At 42.6% G+C, this 22,543-nt stretch overlaps 1 protein-coding gene across 1 annotated transcript in view; it reads left to right on the forward strand.

The window, feature by feature from the left end:
* Nucleotides 1-22,543, forward strand: part of CFAP299 (cilia and flagella associated protein 299) — a 223,396-nt gene that overhangs the window by 176,122 nt on the left and 24,731 nt on the right. Inside the window, 1 exon segment of the mRNA XM_055798129.1 lies at nt 16,953-17,094. Within this exon segment, the coding sequence (XP_055654104.1) occupies nt 16,953-17,094 (142 nt within the window).

Consider the following 22,543-nt stretch of genomic DNA (forward strand, 5'->3'; position numbering starts at 1 on the left):
GGCTGCAGCACACCGACTGTGGGTTATGCCCGTTGGGCTTACTGACTTGTGCGTGGGAAGTAATCCCAGCAGTGCTCCTGGGCGCTGTGGTCATGCACGTGAGGGCTGGGATGCCTGCCTTTAAAGGTGACAGGTTGACTGAATAGATGCTTACAACGCTAGGAAAAATGGTAAGCAGATGGCCTCTCTAAGTCTTCAGGTTTGACAGGCATGAGGATATTGGCATACAGAAGCAGTAGTGGGCCAAAGTGTTTGCTTGAAATTTGCCTTCAGTGTAACACTGGCCCTCCTTCAGGGAATGAAGTCACAAGAAGTCTTGCCAAAGTTGGTGAAGCCTTACCCTTCTATTCCAGTGCTCCATCTTTAGCCTAAGGCTGCAACTGTGATAAAAGTCACCTCTCCCACTTCAGCACCCTTCATGATGCCAGTGTTCAGTTTTCTTTGTTTTTCTTTTGCTGGATAAATAGCTTTGGAGGGGAGAAAATTCTCCAGCCCCATGAGCTGCACATGTAAGTCATTAAAGATGCAACTGTCAAGAATCTTCTTTGTTTGACAGATCTGGGACCAATTGCGTGTGAGTCCACAGAGCAGGCTTGATTCAGTCAACCAAAATTATAGGTTAGCTTAGTTTTCCCTTTTTTTATTGATGGCAGAGTTTTAATGTGGTCACAGTACATAGTCACATGATTTACAATCAAATGGATTAACCGCTGACTTATGCTTCACATAAGCCTTATAAATCCACGTGCATACCTTCCAGATGCTAGGCAGAGAGCTGTGAGACATCTTTAAGACGTATTAGCAAGGCTATTTTCCAATAGAAAATATACACGTGGGACTAAATCCCACTGACATGATATTTTAGGAGAAATTACAGCAAAGATGTGCTTGACAGGGCCCTATAGTTATTTATAGGCACTTCTGTCTAATTTAGGGTAAACCACTTGTCTTTTCCCCACCACCCCCCCTTCCAACCACATTCGCTGCAGGATTCTTCTGCTTAATTGTGGGCTGCCAAAGCTTTGCATGAAGACATCTGCACAGTGGCACTACTCTGTAATTACACGGGAAGAGATCTCTGTCCTGTGATTTTGCTGTTAGATGTACTTGCCGGGTGTTCTTCTGAGCGTGGAAGGAGGGAGGCAGCTCTTGCACCAGCTCAGGCTGGAGCAGAAGTTTGGTGAAAGAAATCGACAAACTGAGAAATGGGGGTGCTTGCTGCAGGGAAGGGCTGCTCAAATGAGAGCTTTCCCTGGCCCCTGAAGCCTCCATAAATTAGGCTACACTAGTGAGCCCCTTCAGATTTTTTGCCATGGAGACATTTTTTCAATTAACCATTGCTGTTGTAAATGGCAGCCACTTTGTTCCTGCCCTAAGTTAACCTACCTCTCAGCAGCATGTTTTCAATGTGTAAGGCATCGAGCCAGTCTCTGCTGATATTTGATGCTTTACACCTCCCAAGGTTTTATCATCTTTATGCAGCCCATCTGCTTTGCATGACTGTGCCACATCATGGCTCACGTTGTGAACTGGACACGTATGTGGATTTGCCATGCTGGCATCGTGCTGGCTGGAGTAAAGCATGTGTTTGAACTGAGAGTAATGGCCCTGCACCAGTGAGAAAGTTTGCAGTGAGAAGTCTTTGTTTGTTTTCACCAAATGAGGAGTTGTTCCTAGACTAATTAAGTCCTTTGTCAAAAAAACCCACAGGTGTAAAATGCAAGTGTGGGTAAAAATGGGGTTCCTGAGGTGCCATTTCTGCACTTGACCAGGAGATCTGTGAGTATCTGAATTTGGACTGACTTCTGCAGTAGAGAGGAATTTTTCTGGTGAGCCTCACATCAAACCCAGAGAAGACTGGGGTATGAGGTTTTGCTTGTGATGTAATTTTCATGGTATGTGGCATTTACAGATACTATGGGTGAGTGGATAAGGAACAGTTCAACCTCAAAATGAAGACTTAACCTAAGCGCTAAGCATGCTGAGAGACTTCTTCATGTCTGGTGCAGTTTTAATGCCAGTTGCCAAATAGTTAGTGCCATGTGCTGTCCTACCTATGTGGTAAAGGGCATCTGCAGAGCTTGACTCAGGCATGTTCAGAAGTCAGTCAAGAAGTCAAACTGTCATCTTCCAAAGTCAGTAATTAAGTTGTGTTCAGTTTTTTTCCTTGTTTTTTTGTGTTCAGTGTGAGCTTTTGGTGTGTTTGGTCAGTTTAGGCTACTTCTGTCAATCCCAGTTTTGTCTTCTCTTTCTGTTGATTATTCATGCTGTGATTGTGCCCTCTGCAAGAGATTCTGCCTTTTGACCATTTCCACTGCTCATTTGGACTCATGAGTTGATTTCTGTCCTCCCATGACAGAAGCAGATGAATTGCAGTGGTATTGATAGTAATTGAAGTATATTTTTAAAATACAGGCATAGATACATACATACAGGCATAACTAAAGATCTTATTAGCAGGAATACTGAGAGAAAAATTAACTTCCCTGAAAGCCAGCTTTGCTTGCAGATGGCTTCCTCAGAATAGGTCAGGAGTTGATGAGAGCAGAGGTAAAGCAGGGTGCTTTATCCAAGAAAAGTGGCAGCAAAAGTATGCTGGATGTGCAGTGTACCATTTTCCTGGGCATTAGATTTGGCATTTATTAATAAAAATACCTGAACAATTTCTGCACATTAGCAATAGGTGTTAGTAACAGCTCCCTGCCCTGAAGAGTTTGCAAACTTCTGAGTGCCTTCAGAGCTTACTGCTGCCACACATCTGTGCAGAACCACAAGCGTGTGGACCCTGGCCTGTCCCCCTCCCTTGAAGTTGGGTAACGAATCTGTAACTGCTCCTATGCAAAAGGGAAAAATTCTCCCTGGGCTCTTCCAGCAGTGCCAGTGTTAAGTACACACAGGGTATACAGCTAAGGTTCAAGCCCTGAGGCTGCCAAGTGGATTTTATGAATGTTTCAGTAAACAGCATTTTTAAAAATGAAACAAAAAAAAAAAAAAAAGGAAGTCTGGGAACAACTAGTTCAGTTCAACAGTTGGAGGCATGACATTCATTACAGTCAAATCTGTTCAAATATCCTTGACAAATACCAGGAGTGTTCTTTAGACAGGTGGGTTGTTTTAAAAGGTCACTCCTTACCAAAAAAAAAACCAACAACAAAAAAACCCCAAAAAAACCCCAACCCACACACACAAAAAAAAGGAGAAATCTGTTAGGATTGCAAATCCTTCTTGTCTCTCGGAGAAGCAGTGTGGTTGGAAGGGGTGTGCAGGCTGGGGCTTGGGAGCCCGCAGCACAGGTCGGGCTTGACCTGCTCTCGAGTTGGGGAAGACTGAATGGAATCAGAGAAGTGCCTTTGAGAAGTCTTACATCTTGAGCAGATCACATAAGAGTTAGGCAGATGTATGTCAAACCCTATTTTTAATTATGATTTCAAAATCATTAGGCCAGCTGACTTCTGTGCATGGTGACAGGAAAAAACGAGTATGCTTTTATATGATCAAAAGCATTTAAACTGTGATACATTAAAAGCAAGATGATTTTGCTTTGCTTTGATTTTACTTCCTTTCCTGTCTTTCTACTTTTAGTTCATTTGGGGTTTCTTTTTGTGCCCCTTTGTGGAGGCTTGAGGATTTTGGTGTGTGTTTGAGCTGCTTTTTAAGTTTTGTGCAGCTCTCTAGGGCCAGGGATCTTAGTTTTGTTTTGATTGACCTCAGTAAAGCTGTTTTTTAACCATTTCATACAAACCTTGAGCCATCAGTGAATGTTTATTCTATCTGGCAGGAATTTTTGGAGTGGTCCTTCAGGTCTCATAACTGAGGGAGAGTTGAAGTGTGTATGTGATCACATAGAAAATGTTTGCAAAGCCCACAGCATCTTGTAGAAGCTGCTGTCATCATACCTGGAGTTCAACCCTCGTGGGTTTTCTCTTAGGGTATGTTACTTCTGTGGTTTTTGATTGCTGCATGTTCTTCTCTCCCTTGCCTTTTTTGTCTGTCCTTGGTTTCATCAGAAGTGGCATCAAGAGAAGTAACATTTTATCAGTTTTAGTAAACTGTACCCGTTTGTACCTAGATGTGAATAAATTCAGCAAAGAGCTCATTCTGCTCCTTTTGGAGAAGCAAGTGGCTGTAGATGTTAGCACCAGTCAGCCCCTCTGACCTGCCAAACAGCTCGTTTTCCAGCTGCCCAAAAGACAAATAAGTAGTAAGGGGAGGCTTCAGAAAAGCAAACACTTGCTTGTGTCAGCAGGATTGCTGCCTTGAAGTTGTTTTTGTGGACATGAAGATGACCCCAGAGCACAGGGGGTGATGTATTCATTTCAGTCCTTGCCGCACAAGAGGAAGGCTGTTATATCCTATGCACCTTGTTGCTTTTTTCAGGTGTTTGTTGATTCCCATGTAGCTAGGTAGTCTGGTACAAAATTAAGGGCGTTCTGGTATCATAGTGTATTGCGTATCTGTATCTCCTTACGGGAGGACTTACCCAGATAACAGTCTCTGAACGTAAATTGCTCTTGGGGGTTGTTGCCGCAGAGCGGAAGCGTCCAGCATAGCCCTGGCCCTGTGGTTTGCCTCAGTGACTGGAGCTCTAGGTTGTCAAAACACCACGTTTGCCAAGGCAGTGGGACATCCTGGGGTGAGCACAGGTTATGGCAGTTGAGAACAAAGTAACGCTGAGTTTTGTAGATTTGTTGGCCAAGACATTCTCCACGTCTTGTGAGACAAAGCCCTGATCCAGGGGAGGATGCTTGGGTCGCTCTGCTGGGTTGTGCACACCCAGGCAGAGCCCTGTGCGGCAGCCGGGCTGGGGTGCCTCAGCTCCTCCAGCAGGGCGAGCAGGGAGATCTGCTTTCCTCATTGAATTTCCCAGGCTGTTTTTGACAGCCCGGCTGTGTGACCTTCCCTCAGCTGCAGGCCCCAGGCCTGCGACCAGCATGCCTGTGCTCTGCTCACAGTGCTAGCATGCTCTCTCGGCCGTGGTTTAAACAGCAGCTTTGGAGACATCTGGTTTGCTGAAGTTGAGCTATTTGTCTAATCCCAAAGCTACATGTGAATCCCGTTTTATAATCCCCTCGAGAAAAAATGAAACTGTGAGACGTTCTGCAACCATTATCAGCACCGAAGGGGCGGCATGGATCGTGTTTTAGGTCAGTGGAAAATAGGAAAATATTTGGAATTTGGAAAGTTATTTGCTTATATTTTTCCATGTAATTGTAAGAGGTCTTTTTTTTTTTACCCTGTCAAAAGAAAACGAAAACAAAAAAACCAAAACAAGCCCCCCAAGTTCAAAGACATGCAAATGAATCCTGTACTATTTTTACAGTAATTTTTCTCCACTGAAAAACAAATTATATAAACAGACTTCAAAAAAGAATACCCCTCAGAACTGGGCAGAGGAAGTGCTCCTCTGGTACGACTTGAAATAAAAAAGCAGCACACCTGCCTCCAGCTGGTTTCTCTGCGACGCATGTCTTGCACAGCCCCAGTTATGTGAAGTTGCTTCCAAGTCAAACAAGTAGCAATTTCTAAGTAGCACCTAAAGAGGAACGCGGCCAGGCCCTGCCAGCAAAACCCCAGCCCCTAAAGGTTCCTGCTGCGCAGGCTTTATTTTCCTTTCCCTGACCCATTTGCACAGAGTTGTTAGTGATGGCCTGGCCTGCCTCCCTGTACACAGCAAACCAATAATAAATAGCAGGCAGCTGACACCCTGAGACACCTGCAGCACTCTGAACACTGCAGGATTGTTCATCCCACAGGCCTGCAGGGCCGGGTGCTGTGGGGAGGCTTCTCCTGGCTGGGCATCTGCCCGGACACACGCATCTGGGGGGAAAGTCAAGCAGGACAGGTCTGGGGCCCTGAAAGGTTTCTTGGCCAATTAACAGAAAATGTATCCTTTTTTTTTTCCTTTTTTTTTTCTTCTTTTTTTTTTCCCAACAGAGGAAGAACAAGGATGACCAACATGTATACAGGAGCCCTCTGTGCAGCACTGCTCTTGTCTCGGGGGCAGGCTCCTCCATGGAAATCCAGTTGGTACAATATTTGGGCAGGCTTCACTGACTTTAAGGCAGACCCTTATTATTCTAGTTTCTCATGGCTCACTACTTATTTATTCATAAATTAGGTGTTTGCCAGGGAAAATACTTTGATGCCCTTCCGATGGAGCAGGTACAGGAGAGAGAGCTGAAAAGAAAAAACCCATCCCCAAACCCTTAAGTAATATTTATGGACTTTTGAAAGTTGAGATTCTGGAAAAAACAGGCTGCATTTCTTCTCGCATACTTTCCAGGCTGAAATCTTTTGCTAGTTTATGTAATGATTTATCTATCTAATAATTACACAGCTTTTATACATTTTAGCAGGATAAATAGAAAGCTATGTTTTCAGTGAATGAGCTAGAAAAGTGACTTGAATTTCTGTTTCTCTCTGCACATTCATTTCCTATGGCACCATGGGTGAGTGGCAAATCTGTCATTACTTTTGCAAACTTGGAGCTGATGGTATATTCAGCTACACTTGCAATAGCTTCTGCTGTCTGATGCACAACACATCCTTTAGCTCACAGGGAAGAGTTAATCAAAAAACCTAATAGGCGAGTTATAGATATCCCTGCTTTAGGAAATGCTTGAGCTGCAGGTCTATTCTTGGTCCCTTCAGGGACAGGAACAGATTTTGGTGGACTTTAATCTGCCTCTTTTCTGCATTTGTGACCCAAAGACAGAGCTTTCCCAGGATCAGACCACTGCCTTTTACCATCAGCCAGCAAATCCCTTTTAATAAGTGGTGTTTCACCTTCGTGCATCCTTGTTACAGGTAGACTGTAGAACTGGAGCTGGTAGCTTGATAGGATGCAATTATTGTTAGCGTACAGTTCTCTGGGTTTCTGTATAGACAGGGTACAGAAAAAGATAATTTCTCTGGTGTAAGTGAATGTGTCATGTGGCCAGGGTAGTCCTGATCCAGGAAAGATGCCTTTCCTGCCTTGTTCAGGCAGACTCAGCTATTACTATTCACTTACAAGCTGCAGACGTTGCCATCTGTGTCAAAAACAAGTAGCCCAGGGGCCCTTGCCAAACCTGTGGCTTGTGTGTAATGGGGTTATCTCAGCATCTCTGGCTCTTGCTGTGGCCTTTGATGGGCTCCTGCACAGCCTTGTCTCCTAGTAACAACATCTTTTCCTGCCCCGCAGACCCTTGCAGCACAGTGGGGGCTAGAGCAGTCCAGGCGAATGGGTTTTACTGGCTGCTGTCGCTGTGTGCTCAAGGGGATTTCTGTCTGGGCTCCTTCAGGTACAGGAATAAGGACACTTACTCACATCCTCAAGAAAACTTGGAAGATACGAGTCAGCCTTTCTTCCAGTGATTCTTGAGTTGAGACTCACTCTTTCTGTTGGGGATGCTTGAGGTTTCGTGTCAAAGTTATTATGACAGAGCATCAGCTGTGAAGATGATTTGGAATATATGTGTGTGTGTGTATATGTATTTGTTGACACTCAAGAACCACTGACTTGCTACTGACAGTAAAATATGTGGCTATCAAACACACCCTGAGCTGATGTGTTTGAAGTGAAATGAGAGGAGAAGCTAGTGGTGCTTTTTTCCTTCTGGTTTGTTTCAGTGCTAGACTACTGTTGGCACTGAAATGCCAAAGAAAAAACCCACCACAAAAAAGGCATTTAGCTGAGGAAAACAAAACTGGTGAAAGTTTAATACAAGCAGAGCTCAAACAGAGCTCAGCATTGGGGCTAATAGTGAGAAATAGGTGAAACCATCTAGGTATTTCAGTAGGGACTCTACCTACAAAGTGGTTCTTTTTACCAAAATAAGTTTCAAGGATGCTATTTTAAAATAATGAAATAGAATGAAATGTCATGGAAGATTTTGATCGACAAAGGAGCCTCTTTGTGACGTTTTTTCTGTTCTTTAAAGTCTGTTTCTCTGTGCAAGGCCATCTGTGGCTGTAGCATTGGAGTAGGTACTCACTCAGCCTGCACTTTTTCCCCATCTCCCCTAACGGAGAGCTGCCATGGCCCCACATCCCCTAAATCCTGCATTCTGCCTCTCGGCTGGATGCCACTGAAAAATACGCTGGGGCTGGCAGAGGGATTTGGAAGAAGCAGACAGGAACTTGGTTTCTGTAGCAGGCATAAGGTGTCATCCTGAGCAGCTAGAAAACCCCTGGTTTTCATTTCGCCTCCTGTGGGATCACAGCAGCGTAGTCATACAGTGATATACAAGGTCCTGTTGTGGGGCTCAGAGAAGCTCCATGGAGTCGCACTTTCAGCCAGCATCTTTGTAGAGAATGTGGTTCAATAAGATTTTGTTCATTCGAGAGAGCGTAAACAGGCTGAGATGGCAGCTCCTCTGGGTGTTCTTCCCTCAGCTTTCTCTCTTCATGTGCTGTGTTATTTTTTGGTTTTGGCTTTGTGTTTCTGAATCTACTGAAAGGCTTGTAGTTCTTCAGCAGCTTTGAAGAAAAGCTTGCTTCCCAGAAAGATTTTGGGAAGCATCTGCAGTTATGTCTTTGTTGATAGGTCTTAACTGAAAAGCAGCCCTCCTCTCCCCAGTTCCACACTTAAATTCAGGTGGGGTGGGGGGATCCTGCACTGCCTTGTCTTTTTGGTTTGTTCGGGGGTTTTTTAAGCTTTTCTGTCTTGTTTCTTGTTGTTTTCCTCTTCTCCTCCCCACAGAAAACTGCCTTTATATTTCTGGTTTTTTCATCCTTATGTCTATTCATTCTGCCCAGAGCCTTACCTGCAGTAACACTCTTTCATCGACCCGGAGAGCGAATGCTCCTCTCTTTATCAGGGAAACATGCCTTGATCCACGTTTGACGAACCCAAAGGCTGTGGCTACCTGCGCACTGCTAATGTTGACTTCTTATGTCTGAGAAGATTTTAGGTTCTGTATACATTTCTGTTTTCAATAAGCTTCTTTATTTTAATGCTAACAGAATTAATCTAAACTCACGCTCTCAGCAGGCTGTTCTCAGCCAGAATACTGTTTTCAAACTGAGGCAACACTCTGTTTACATAGATAAGCAAATTCACAGTCCACAGAGCTTCTTCCAGTCGCAGCAGCTGCTGAACACTTAACAGTAAGGGACTGGGAAGCACATGTTTCACATACATAGCAAACATTTCTTCTTCTGAAGGGTAACCAGATTTATTTTTTTTTTCTCTGAAGAGTTGAAAGCTAGAACATCTGCCTCTTGGCCAGCCATCCTTTCCCACAAATGCTGCTTCCCAGGTTCAAAAAAGCTTGGTTAGGTTATTTGTGTGTATGTGTCTTGGTGCCTGTGTTTCTGAAATATGCCCAGAACCACACCAGGGGAGCAGAGGGAACTGTTAAAGAAGGCCAGCTCCATTGTGGACCTGCAACTCGCACCCCAGCTGCTGCTGCGGAGTGATACCACATGGCCAGCCCCGAGGACCATCGCCACAGGCAGCGCAGCAGCTGGGCTGTGCTTCCTCTGGCTGTCCTGTCAGGCAGTGCTGCTGTACTGGCCTGAGGCTGAAGTTCAGTGAGACAGGGTATCTACCCGTCTGCGCAAAGGCTCTGCCACCTGAATAGCCAGGGGCTGCTCTCAGGGCATAAATATGAAGGTGCCTGGTTGGATGGATGAAGATAGTGGGCATTCACAGTTGACTTCTCAAAGAATTTGACCCCAGGGACAGAGAAACACGTTTTCCATGTCTTGGTTGCTTATTTAAATTATTGTAATAAATGGGCTTCTTTTCCTACATCCTCAGACTGCAAAGGTCTTTGGAAAAAGAGAAAAAAAAATGGTATAGGCTGTATGCAGCAGAGCTAGGGCTGAATTTAGACTTGAGCCGCCCAACAGATGAGAGCAGCCCCTCCCTCAATATCTTTCAAGGCCTTTGCCTTGAAAACAGCCCCTAAATGCTGCATCTGATGCTCTTTGCCTGGTACATAAATGTGCAGAATACAGGCAGTCGCTAAGGAAAGCCTGAAGCCCTTCACTATGGCAGTCTGCTGCTTATCCCTGTGAAAGCCACACCTTGCCTGACAACTGAGGTGGTGGGCCTTAACTAATAATTTTAGCAGCTGTGTGGTCTGCTCTCAGTGTTATTCCTGCAACACCAGCATGAGCTAGGTCCCTGTGAACCACAGAAGAGTTTTACCAATTGGTACAAGGTACAGCACATACTGCTTTATATTACAGCACAGTTTTTGTCTCTGTGTTTCTGCTGAATAAAATATCCAAGAGTACTTCTGCATGCTCTGGTGTCCCAGGTTAGCACCAGGGAGTGCTCTCTGGGGCTGGAATCCCGCATTTAGGGGTTGGTGTATAGAGATGCTATCTAACTCCTAAGGTCAGAGCTTGAAGATACTTTAAGTAAGGAAAAAAACCCAAGGCAAACATAAATTTTATATTTGTGTTTGCATGTGTAAGTATTTCTTCCTTTTTTTCTTTAATTTTTTTTAATTTGCACTTACCTTTAGACTATATCCTGCTTATTTTAGATAGATGAGAAGAAAGCAGACTAAAGGCTGCTGTGATCCTATTTACTCTGAGTCCTTGGTTCTTCTTCTTGTGGACAGTCATAAGTGGGTAAAAGATGTGTGTTCTCCAAAAGACCACTTGGCATTTTTGAGCATAGGAGAAGGAAACTGAAGTAATTTCAGACATATTACAAGTTTTAGAGATGTTTCAAAGTTAGCCTAAGTAAGAGAATGGTATTTCCAGATGGAAACATGGGAATGTGCACAGAGCACATTCTAGCCTTGCTTGAGCAGTGTTCAATCTTCCTACTAAAAGGACAATGTATTTCCCCTGTACCCCGCCCCTTTCACCCAAAATCAAATCATGCAGGAGGTAAATCCCAACCTGTAAGCCTATATTTTACGCTATTTTCACTTCCAGCTAACCAAAAGAACAGGTCAGCAATTTATTCCTACTTGTAGAGCAGAAATGGTAATAGCATGTGGTTTAAAGATACAGAGATGAGGTGCTTTCTCTGGCTACTGTTGCCCACTGGTATTTCTATTAGATGTAACGCGATCTGCAGGTGGCATATACTATGCAACAAAAATAAATTTCTACTCATTAAAAATATGTTTCAACTGGTAACATATTTTATGCCTGTCCCTTTCAGCCTGATTGTGCTTGTACCCCTGGGTCCCCACCTGTGACTTTGTCCACATGAAAAGAGCTTCCTCAGTGAATTAGTAACTGCCTCCTAAATATTGTCTGTCTTTACTTTCCCATCATCTACCTTCAGTTTGGCATGCTATTAAAGGGCTTGCATTACAAGAGTGTTTGACCAGGCAGCAAGGCTGGTCTCTTTATATTCCCATTTATGTTCTCTCTCCTCAGCTAAACAGCATTTGAACATGCCTGCATTGCAATAATTTCAAAGAAAGCTGAATCATGGTGAGCTCCAGTTCATTTGTGGTCTCATAGGTCCCAGTCCAGCAGAGCCCTTGGATGCAGTTAAAAAACATCTGTAATTAGCATGTAGGATGTGCCCACAAACTGTGCTGAGGAGGTGCTGAAAGAAAAGCCTATACTGAAATGTTTTCATTCAGAGTAGGAATGTCCTGCTGTAAGGATAGATGAAAAGCAAAGACTGTGGGAGAGCTAGATAATTGACACCCATACCTTTGAATCCCTGAAAAGTACCTGTTGTTTTTCCCATTCCCAGGGATATTAATTGGTCCTATAAATGATGTTAGCCCTTGCTGTATACTTTGCTAGCACAGAAAAAAGGTCTGAGCTCTGGAGAGCCTGTTTGCAGCATCACCTTATGAAGAAAAAGAAGACAGCCTTCCAGTATGTGGGAGTTATCACAAAATTGACGTCTTCCTCAGAAGGCTTATCTGCATCAATAGCTTTTCTTTCATAAGCAGCGTTACTCAGAATCATAGAATCATTTAGGTTGGAAAACATCTTTAAGACCATCAAGTCCAACCATTAACCCAGGACTGCCAAGTCCATCACTAGACCACATACTCAGCAGCAAATGAAAACTGCAGGTTGGACTAACACTGCGTTATGGTGATGAAGGGTAAATGCTCATACGGATTTCTCCAAGTGAAAAGTGGGGCACAGAGGAGTGGAGTGTTTGGCCAGGTCCCTTAGTTGCACCCTAGTGCTCTAACAAGAGAGAAATGATCCTTCAGGCATCAAGTTATTTCAAAGAGCCAAATTTAGCTTAAGGTGAGGAACATAATTCTTTGTTGTAATGTTAACGAAGTAGGAAAAAATGCAAACCAGTTTATCTCCAATCCAGCAAGTCTGGTCAGTTCTCGCCAGTGTAAGTGGAAGTGGGTCTTCTGTCTTTGATGAACATTGAACCTGTCTCATGATGCATGCATGTATACCCCAAATGATGGGCAAGTCCTGGCATTTAAGTGTCCGTGTTTAAGGTCGTGCTGGCAATCAAAACCAGTTTTTGAAAACATAATCCAATACACGAAGTACCTTATATAGGAGGGAATCATTGGCAGGTGGAGTTTTTTGGGTCTTTTTCTTACAACTTAGAAGTTCACAGATGGAACTAGGCCCCAACATAGACAGTATTTTCTCAGGTATTGTGGAAATTGTGCACAGAATTGCTTGTTTCCTTTAAAGATAAAGGTGGAATGCCTTTGTGGTTGCACAATCCTGCCTTTTAAGCAGATGATTTTAGTAGCTTTTGAAGCACAGCATGAAGAACATGCTACAAAACCCAGGAAAACCCAGTACCCAGATCAGTGCAGGTATGGGCCAGACTCCTACGCAGCCTAGTGCTAGCAAACTGTAAGCAGGAGGTAAATGTAGTATGTGCCTCTTCTAAAAACCTTTTATACTTCCTTAGCTGTATATAATGGCATTAATATATGTGAGAATTGAGTCTGCAGTGTTTACAAATGATGGCCAAAGGAAAGCTGTGTTTGTATTTTTCCTGATTGAACAGCTTTTCTGGCCTTCCTTTTTTACTTTCACAAATTTGGAGCATGACACAAAGATTGCACCCTTTTGTTTCATTCATTTGAATGAGTCTGATGAAACAGCCCTCAGGTTGCTATTCAAATCAGAAGTGCATGCAGGAGGCTGGAGTGGACCTTAGGGATTGATTGGATGTGTGCTGTCAACAAGAAGGCCCACCCAGTACATACAGTATTTCTCGATACATGGATTTCTAAGAAGCAATGCGTACTGTGGTGTACAATTTACAAAAGTTTTGTAGTTTAGGTTTGGTACAGAAAAATACCCCAAATACTATCCAAGGTAACTGAAACTCTAGTGTTGGGGGAAAAAAAATAACAAATCAAACACCTTGCTGCTTCAAGTACTGGAAGTACTCAGACGTTATCTTATTTCTGTGTTTGTTCCCATCTAACTGTCCTACTTCCAATGTTTCTAAATGATAGCATAGGATCTGATTTTGGGCTGGGTAAAGCCAGTGCAAATTTTACTTGATTTTGACAATGGGAGAAACACACTGGAATGCTCTGGTAGGGCAGCACATTAAAAGCAAACAGTGACGGCAATGATGTTGTGCAAATACTCCATGTAGTCGAGAAGATCAATATATGTCTGAATTAACTGGTTATTCACTGTGCTTTGATGTATTTCTTTAATCTAGTTTGAAATGTGACAGGTTGCTATTAGTCTTTTCCAAGGTTCACGTGCATACACTCCTGAAGAAAGTGCCCCCATACTTAGCATAGCCAAGTGCAGCTCCTTATACACGTTCTGCTTTTGCCTATAGGAGGCAGCAGCTGCGAATGGTTTTGGAATAATAAGAGCATTGGCACCGCACAATATTTGTCTACTGTAAAAATTACTGGAGGTGGAAGTGAGAAAGATATGCAGAGAAATGTAGGATCCTGCTGATCTTGAACTTTATTCACTGCCTCAGCCTCTTCACCATGGAGAGATTGATATTTGTATAAAAAAATAAATGTAAATACATGGAGGCATTTACAGTTATCCCCTCCAAATACTACATCTCCCTTCACTGCAGGCTTAAACCTCCCTTTGTGCCACCTGTGAAGAGTTAGAGCTTTCTTCATATAACTTGCTTGAACTTGCATGTGTGGGATGTGCACTCGGTAAAATCCTAGCTGGTAAGAGGTGGCTCTCAAAGCATTTCCAGTAGCTGTCCTCTCACCTGCTAACACTCTTCAGACCACTGGCCTTAAGCACAGCTGTCCCACCGCTTCCTCCGTCAGTACTGGAAGAAGCATAACATTTGACTTCAAGTCCAGCAGCCACGTTTTTGAGACGCATCTAAACTTCTGAAGAAAATATGTATTGTTTGTTCTCTTGGGTACGTCACAGTCCTTGAATACAGCTAAGGCTTTTTGAATCCATTGGTTTGTGTCCCTGTTGCACATAGCTGAGGAACACATCCTCGTATGCATTTCCTGACTGGCCAAATACAGGGTTCATCTCCAGCAGGGGAGATGAGTTCCCCACGGGGCTCTCAAAAGCATCAGTACCACCGTTTTTTTGTTGTGGGGATGTGCAGGCATTTATGGGCCAAATTTATGGCTGAAGCAATTAGACACAACTCTGTGGCTTTTAGCAGACTTGCACCTCTGCATGCCAGTGCTGAAGGCAGCATTGGTGCTAGTATTTACTCCATTAAAGCTATAAGAACTCCTCCCTTAGTCCTTCATGACACCCCACTTCCATGTGCCTCTAGCATCTGACCAGAAGAGTGGGAAAAGAAACTCCATGGCTGGTCACTGTAGGTTCCTTCAAACTGAGCTGTTCTGTTCTAGTCTATTCTACTTTGCTGTAAATTGTAGTAATTAAAAGTAAATTTACTGCAGTTGTAAATAGGTTCAGTTGTTAGGCCCAAACTCTATATGTAAGCATACTTTTCAAAACCCATCTTAAATTAAAGCTTTTTCACCTTTTGCCATATAAGTTCCTGAAAACACACAGGTGGATGTAAAGCACAGACTCTGTGCTTAATAGAATTTTTTGCGTTAGAGACAAATCAGAAGAGTAATGAAGAGACTTTTAGGAGAATATTTTCCTGTTTTGGGTTTTAGGGTATTTCTGTTCTCTTTTTCAGTTACTTTTCAGTCAACAGCTTTATTGTTTTGGGAGGAAAGAGTGCAAATTTATACAAGTCTTTTCAGGGGTGAGAAGGGGGGACACAATTAAAAATTTTAGAATAACAAGAAGATTCAAGCTGATTCATAGTTAATGAATGAATGCTTATACGTGAGTAGAAATGAATCACGGATGAGGAAAGAACAGAAACGATGTTGGCAGATGAGAAGGATCAAAGGCCTTTAATTTTGAGGAGAAGGCCTCAAAAGTTTACTTTTAACATACAACATAGTTGTTTAGATGTTCTGGTTCCTCTCATGGAGTTTGTAAAGCAATTTTGATGGTAGTCTATGTTGACTTGTAGCTGATTTTAGGAGATTAATTTTCTAAGCAGAAGAGCCTTGAAGCCCTCTGTTTAACATTGCAAGAAATACTGTAACACCCGCCAGCTTTTTTAAATGATCGGATCATACTGCGCAAGCCAAGGCGTTCATTTAAAACTAGCTTTTTTGAAGAACAATAAATCCCTTTTTCAGATGCGTGACACACACCTGCTCTTGTATCTAAGTGTGGGTGCCGTGTACAGTTGCCTTTCTGTGTGCTGGGGATGTAATATTTTTATCATTACCTCATATCTGCCCTTACATGGTTCTCCAGACACATAAATCGGTGGTTCAAAATGGGGGGTGCTGGGGGTAGGGAGGAGACATCTATTTCAAGATTCTTTTATGTATTGCAGGGGATTCTTCTGGCTTTTTCATATCAATGTTGATGGTACAAAATTGCACAATGAGTAACACATGTTTTGATAAAATTAAATGTGAAATTGGAAAAAAAGGAAACATGTCTTGAGTATAACAAAGGCTTGCCAGATAAACCATTACACTCTAGAAATCTACTGCTATTAAAATAAAAAATGTTTTTTGAAGACTTTCCATGGGGTATTGTTTCCATTTCCCCCATATTCCAAAAAGACATAACATCTAATTTCAGTTGAGTAAAAACAAGCATGCGTACAGCTAACAATTAGCGTTATACCTCACCTACCTGGTAACCTCTATACTCAACGTTTAGTTTTTCTTAGGTGGATCCCAAGATGCAAGAATCCTTCAGTCTTGCAAGTCCACTCTCATCCTACCAGTTCTTTTTGCTTTTTGTGTTGTGGTAGCGTGTGAAAAAGAATTGCCTTCTCCTGACCTGTTCTCTGTTCAGTTGGAAAATAAAGCAAATGAAAGGTAAAGGAGCAGAGGAGGAATAGGGAGTGAATGGGGAAACAGGATTTCACAGTGACAAGTGGTATCAAAAGCCATCCCATCGGTGCCTTTGTCCATGACGTGCATCTTGGCAGCATCAGAGATGTTCTTGCGAGTGTTGCAGCCCTAAGGCAGAAAGTAATCTCTTGCAGTTGGAACCGCTGCTGAATGTGTTGCTGTCCTCCAGGTGCCTCGCTGCCACCTTCAATTTGGCTCTGACACATGGAGGTGCAGCAGCTCAGTGGATAATACGTTCTCCTACTTGTAGCCACCTTGCTTTAGTCAGCTTTATTTCTAGGCACAGATTTTGTTTGGCTGTTTTTTTGCTTGTATTTAAATTATCAGATTTTTGCTCTGGAACTCATTAGCTTTTAGGAATGAAACAGTACAGGAACTGGGAGATACAGTCTGGGAAAACCCTTCTAACGTGGCAGCGGGAAATGTGGGGAATACACAAAGGTATGTTGCATGACACCGCATTTATATTTACTTTTACTGCAGTGATGCCAAGCGTGTCTTAAATTATGGTGTATTACAACATATTCTTAAGTGTCTTAACTCCTAATGGAAGCATAGCCCAGGTGAAGTTGAAGACTTACCTACTCTCTAAATATGGTTTTATATGGAAATCTGTGCGAAAATGTGTGTTTCTATTCTTCATTTGTGGCTGCCTTTGTGTTTTCATGCCCGTCATCTTCATTTGTGACTGAAACACTCATCATCAGCAGGTATCTGCATACATTGAGTATGCACACAGACTGACAACAGGTGATTTTGAAGTCTACTTCAGTGGGAAGAAATGACTCTTCCCTTGGAACACTGATCTGAGGTATTTATCTTGGCTTTGTTTTCATTTATTTGCATTTAGGCAATATAAAGAGAAAGATTTAAATGTTTTTGAGTAGGAAGATAGCTTGTGAAAGTGTTTTTCACTGAAAGGCAAATGCCTGGTTCAGAATTAGTTGTGGAGGATGTCTTTGAGAAGGGTCCCTGTGAGATTTTTTAGTTCAGAGCATAAAGGTTTATCAGGACATTACAACCATTGCCTGTCTCTGCATCACTCATTACCCTGACAAGTTTGTAAATAGTGACACACACGCTTTGATCTGTAAGAGCACGCTTCTGGAGATGCCACAGGCCATGTAGCTGCAGTCAGCAGCTGCTGGAACATCTCTAGCTTTGCCTGGTCTCCACAGAGTCCATGGGAGGATGCTTTGCTTTGGAAGTAGGCCACCCACAGAGGTCTTCTGGTGGCAAATAAGTTGGTGTGTTACCTGTGACTAATGAGAAACATTGTCAGTGAGCTTTTTCACTGAAGAATATATTTTTTCTTAAAATATACCCTGTGCCTGAGTGCCCAGAGACAAACGTATGAGAGATGTTTGTACACTTCTGTGGCCAAGTTGAAGAGGCTTGGTGCAGCAAAGCTGGCAGTCTGACTGAGCCCTGGGGCCGTGCTTAGCACTGAGGCAGTATGTGATATGGCAGACAGGTGCTGTTGGACATGGGGGAAGAGATGGTAAAAGTTTCCGTGGGCTGGTTTGTGAATTGTTACTGGAGTCTCCTCTTCCCGTGCATCGGAAGGTAAGAACTGCCAATAACTAGCTGCAATGTCACGCGCAGTTCCTGCCTCCCGGTGGAAAGGTGTCCAGTACAAAGGAGTTAAGGCAATTTCTCCTTTTTCTGGGAGTGGTTTTCTGTAATGCAAATCACTGCAAATATTCTTCGGTCAAGCTCTGGTGTATGTTACAGAGCAAGAAAGCAGGAATGACTGTTGGAGGGGACAAGTGGGCTGGTGGAGGTTTTGTGTTATTCGCTCACGGGACAGCAGATGTCAGCAATGAGGCAGATACTGAAATCTCTCCGCACTACCTGAGATGGGAAGCAAAAATCCTGATTTTATGCTTTTAAATCGCGGGGATGAACAAACAGTTGCTGTTTATGACCGAATTAAGAACAGGAATAAACATGACATTGTGTCTGCTTTGCATATGATGTCCTTTCTACATAGTAGGATTTTATTAGTGACTCACAAATAAGCCTTTAAAAATTATTATTGTCATATCCAATACGAAATGTTACCATTGTATCCTGTAAGTGTGCTTAGTCCGGGTTATTCTGACTTGAACAAGTCTCATTTAATGTAAACTTCAACCTGGTTTTCCTTCCCTTGTGTCAAAACTAGGGTACAGTGCAAACTTCATGGACAGCTCAGTATGTTCATTCCTTCTAGCGGTAGAATACAGCTTCAGGTGATATTTAATTTAATCTTTTTGTTTAAAAAAGCAGGGGGGGAGGGAATAGAGCATTACATATATGTGGGGGTTTACAACTAGAATGTAACACATGTAAAACTGAATTTGAACTTTCCAGCTGAACAAAAAGGGCAATTAAGATAAATGTATGCAGTGCCAGGAAGGCTAATTTGTTTTATTTACATATAAATGTATGAATGTATGCACTGTAGTTAATCAGGTTCATATACATATATATATAAATATATATATATATGTAACAATATACCTATGTATACTGAAGTCTTAGTACATTGTACACTGGCTAAATAAAATACCTTCACTTTATGGTTAAATGATGTTGTTCGTGATGCATCGCATGTACAAACTGGCACCATCAAGTCACAAACATTCTTCAACCACATTTATGTATCCCGTGGTCCAATGGCGTAGTCAAGTGCCCCATTTTTCATCAGTTTAATTAGACTTCAGAGCAGTGCATTTCATTCCCACCATGTCTCTCCTGGTTAACATTGAGAATTTTATTGGAGAGGTGGACGGGTATGAAGAAGCCTAGGAATGCTTGGCTAGTCCCAGTACTGATTTGAAGATCTTTTTTGGCAGAGAACTTACTGTGTCCCTGAAAACCTTTTTATTGAGTAGATAAAAACATCCTGTCATCTGATTGGAGTCTTAAATTTTACCTTCACCTGCTGGATCCTGTATTTGTAGTTGCATGCCAGATTAAATACAGCTTTAGGATTAGCCAAATTGTAATTACATAGGCTGTCATCAAAACTGTTTTCAGCCATTCTTCAGTAATTTAAAAAGAATTTTCTTACGGATAATTGTACACCTAATGGTCATCCCTCATCCTGGCAGTGTTGTTCCTTTGCCTCTTTGTTTTCTACCCAGCTTCTTCGAAATGTGTCAAGAGTGCTGTTTGTGAACGGGGATAATTTGACTGTATGTGTAATCTTGTGCTTTTGGCTTTGAATCCCTTGTCAACCTCTGAATCTAAGTCTTTTCATCATGTTTTTCATCCCAGGATACTTATGTGTTTAGGCAGGTATAAAAATGTCTGACTATAGATGGCATATCTACTTCTCAGGCTGAAAGACTGGGTTGGTATTTCTGTCAAAAGTGGTTGTTCCTAGAAGTTGTTTTATCAGTTTAAGTTGTTCCAAAATGCTGCCTTCTTAAAGAACAAGTCATTTGGGGAAATTGTCTCACTCAGAGCTTTACATAGCCCTTGCTCTTGGTCATACTTACTCTAGTCACTTGGGACACTGTAAATCTTGGATTTTTCAGGAGAGGTTAGTATCTTTTGCAGAGCTATCAGATTATCTTTTAAAGATGGAAATCCATACTTTGCTGCAACGCATTTTTTCCTTAGCTGTCTGAGGCTGTCAGAAGATACTAAACTTGGTCTTAAGCACCCTCTGAATCAGATTCTTGTTCACAATACAAAGAAAAATACTGAACAATTAAGTTTATGTGATGTTCATACCTTAAATCTGGTGGGTAATATCAGAGGCTTTTGTATTTGATCTACGTGGTTCCTCTGAGTATTCTTGCCATTTTATTGCATTGCCCAGTTGAGGGAGCATTATTTATATGATATAATCCTCATTTGGTTCCAGTTTATTAAATGAAAGGAATGTGTTAGGCAGTCAGTTCTTAAGAGATCTGGAATCTGTGCTGTAATTGAATCCATTCCCTGTCAGCTAATTTATGTAATCTGATGAGAAACAAGTGTAATACAATTTGTTCAAAGAAAATGGAGAATGTTCACTCTATGGAACCATACCAAAAAGGTACTCTGAATGAGGCAGCATAGAAAAAGATGAAGTTTGGGCTCCCTTCTGTCTGATCAGCCATACTTTGAGTGTCTCTCCTAGTGAAGGAGGATGAAATTAATGTCTTGTAGTAGAATTGGGCTATTTCAATTTCGTGTGAACTCCTGCCCTGGTTTTTCATTGGCTTTCTGTGGCAGCGTGCTAGATAAAGGTTTTTTGATACTGTACACGGTAGCGTTTCATTCTCACACTTGCCTTGTGGTTGCAGTGGTTTTATTTCTTCTTGCGAGTGTGCACATTTTTTTTGTAAAACAGAGCCAGGTAAGGAGCCATTTACTGTAGAACACAGGTCCTAGATTTTACCCTGAACTAATGGTTTGAAATCACTTACTTATCTCATCAACAGTGAAACTCATTTGGATTTGGCCCCAGCATGCATCAGTCTGAGCATGGGCGGTCCAGCATTCAGGGCTTTGTGGTGATGCACCTCATCTGCGATAGAAGTGCTTCATGATACATGGGTGCTTTCAGACACGACATGTTGTTCTTTGTTACTGCCAAGAACCAGCCCATCAGATTCTGCCCTTCTTCTCTTGTGCTTCAGCTGTGGTCTGTTTTGGCTGCAAGTGGGCGCAGCATTTGGCAGTCATTCATTAACTGGGGTTGGAATTCCCTCCCATTTTATTGTCAGGTATATTCTAAGATACCATCTGTTAATCTGTAAAAACCTGTAAGGCAAATCATGGCCAGCATTACATTCCCAGGTGTGGGGTGTGAGGTAACTTCTCCCTTCCCCACTGTATCCCATACCCTGCGGATTGCTGCTACGCCACTGACCCAAGTGAGAGCTGAGATGGAAGAAGTTGCATTTTCATGCTTTGTGGCACAGGCAGTCCCACTGGGGCCAGCAGAAGATGTGCAAAGAACTTTTCCACCCTCAAGGAGCAGGTGGCAGGAGCCAAACTGAACTCCAGCTGTGCCACAGCTGCACCCCCGGAGCAGGGAGGCAGCAGCGACCCATGTGCAGGGGTTGTGGTAATCCCAGAATGCAGCCTGAAGCCTCTGGAAACTTTCTCCCCAGCCAGGGCATGCTCTGTGGCTGCCTGTAAATTCAAGGATTACAGCAGCTAGAGGTAAGAGCAGGTCACCTACACCAGGCAGCATGAGCCCTGTACTTGATGACACCCATTACTGTGGTTCTTCTTCCAGCTTTCAGAGAGCAAGAAGTCGAATAGGTGTCCGAGGAAAACAGGCTGTGCTTGTTTCGGTGTTTTCTGTTTTGTTGATCAGGAGAAGGTTTTTTGCAAATACAACAGAAGGTTATCCTTGTGTTGAAAGATCCACCATTAGCTATTTCTCCAGTTGGTGTGTTTACTTCGGTTGGCTCTGAAAGGGAAACCCTTCAGTAACTTCCACTCTTGGTGTACATCTACAAACCCCGTTCATCATCTGTTTGGTGTGTCACTCTACCCCAGCTAATGCAAGAGAAATCAGCTTCTCAGTGGTGTTGAATGCCTGCAAATCAGAAGCTCATTACTGTCTCTAATGATCAGATGCTATGGATATAGACCACAAGTTAAGTCCAAACTTCATTTCAGGAAAAAGGTAAAAACATCTTCAGTTTATAAAACATGTGATCTCTAATCTTGGAGAGGATTAGGCAGGCTCCACCCCCTGATTTGCAGGGATTACCATAATGCTAGTAATATTGCAGTGTGAAGGTATTCAGGGTTGAGAAAAAAGTACATCTCAGCATTCCATTTTCATAATTCAGAAATTCAGCATCCCAATTTCATAATGGCTTTTCCACAACTGACAGAGTAAACTTCATTGGATCTCTTAGAAAAGCGATACCAATTTTAAGCAGTTTGATGGGGGCAATACTTTTTATAGTTTTATAGTTCACAAAAACTAGATGCTTTTTTTTTTTTTTTCAGTTGTTTGTCATTATACTTACTGTTTACAAAGCCATCTGGGTCTTTGCTTACCACTGTGTTCTGTTTGTTGACCGATATCCCAACAATACCAAACCAGTTCCTTCTGAGGCTTTGGGGGAATGGGTGGCAAATGATGTGAAATGAGGGAGCCCAGATGAGAACAAAGCCGGTGTCACTCCAGGCGTGTCAGCTGAAGACCACCTCCAGCTGTGCGGAGAAGCGTCCTTCTCACTCTTTATCTGTGACTCCAGAGTCCTTTCCTTCTATAATGCTGTTTGTCATGTATGAGACTTAGTGTGTTAACTCAC

This window comes from Falco peregrinus, chromosome 2, assembly GCF_023634155.1.
Source record: "Falco peregrinus isolate bFalPer1 chromosome 2, bFalPer1.pri, whole genome shotgun sequence".
NCBI classification, from domain to species: Eukaryota; Metazoa; Chordata; class Aves; order Falconiformes; family Falconidae; genus Falco; species Falco peregrinus.